Below are 403 nucleotides of genomic sequence, written 5' to 3'. Positions count from 1 at the left end.
CATGTGCTCTAAATTTCACATTGCATCAGATGGATGTTAAGAGTGCCTTTCTAAATGGAATTCTCCAAGAAGAAGTGTATGTGGAGCAACCTAAAGGATTTGAGAATCCTCAGCGTCCTGATCATGTGTACAAGATAAAGAAGGCTCTCTACGGACTGAAACAGGCTCCAAGAGCTTGGTACGAGCGTCTGACAACATTTCTGATCAAACAAGGATATGTGCGTGGGAATGTAGACAAAACATTGTTTGTGTTTCAAGATAACAATCGTGTGATGTTTGTTCAGATATATGTTGATGATATTGTCTTTGGATCCACATGTCAGCCGCTAGTTGATCAGTTTGTGAAGAACATGACTCAAGAATTTGAAATGAGCATGTGTGGGGAGTTAAACTATTTCTTGGG

The 403-nt window shown here is 40.0% G+C and overlaps 1 protein-coding gene across 1 annotated transcript in view; it reads left to right on the top strand.

The window, feature by feature from the left end:
* Nucleotides 1–403, top strand: part of LOC111829467 — a 6798-nt gene that overhangs the window by 3816 nt on the left and 2579 nt on the right. Inside the window, exons 7-8 of the mRNA XM_023778557.1 lie at nt 30–218; nt 285–378. Of these exons, the coding sequence (XP_023634325.1) occupies nt 30–218; nt 285–378 (283 nt within the window). The remainder of the gene's footprint in view (nt 1–29; nt 219–284; nt 379–403) is intronic.

Source organism: Capsella rubella, unplaced genomic scaffold (genome assembly GCF_000375325.1).
Source record: "Capsella rubella cultivar Monte Gargano unplaced genomic scaffold, Caprub1_0 scaffold_7, whole genome shotgun sequence".
In the NCBI taxonomy this organism is placed as follows: Eukaryota; Viridiplantae; Streptophyta; class Magnoliopsida; order Brassicales; family Brassicaceae; genus Capsella; species Capsella rubella.
This window is presented reverse-complemented; position numbering and strand designations above follow the sequence as displayed.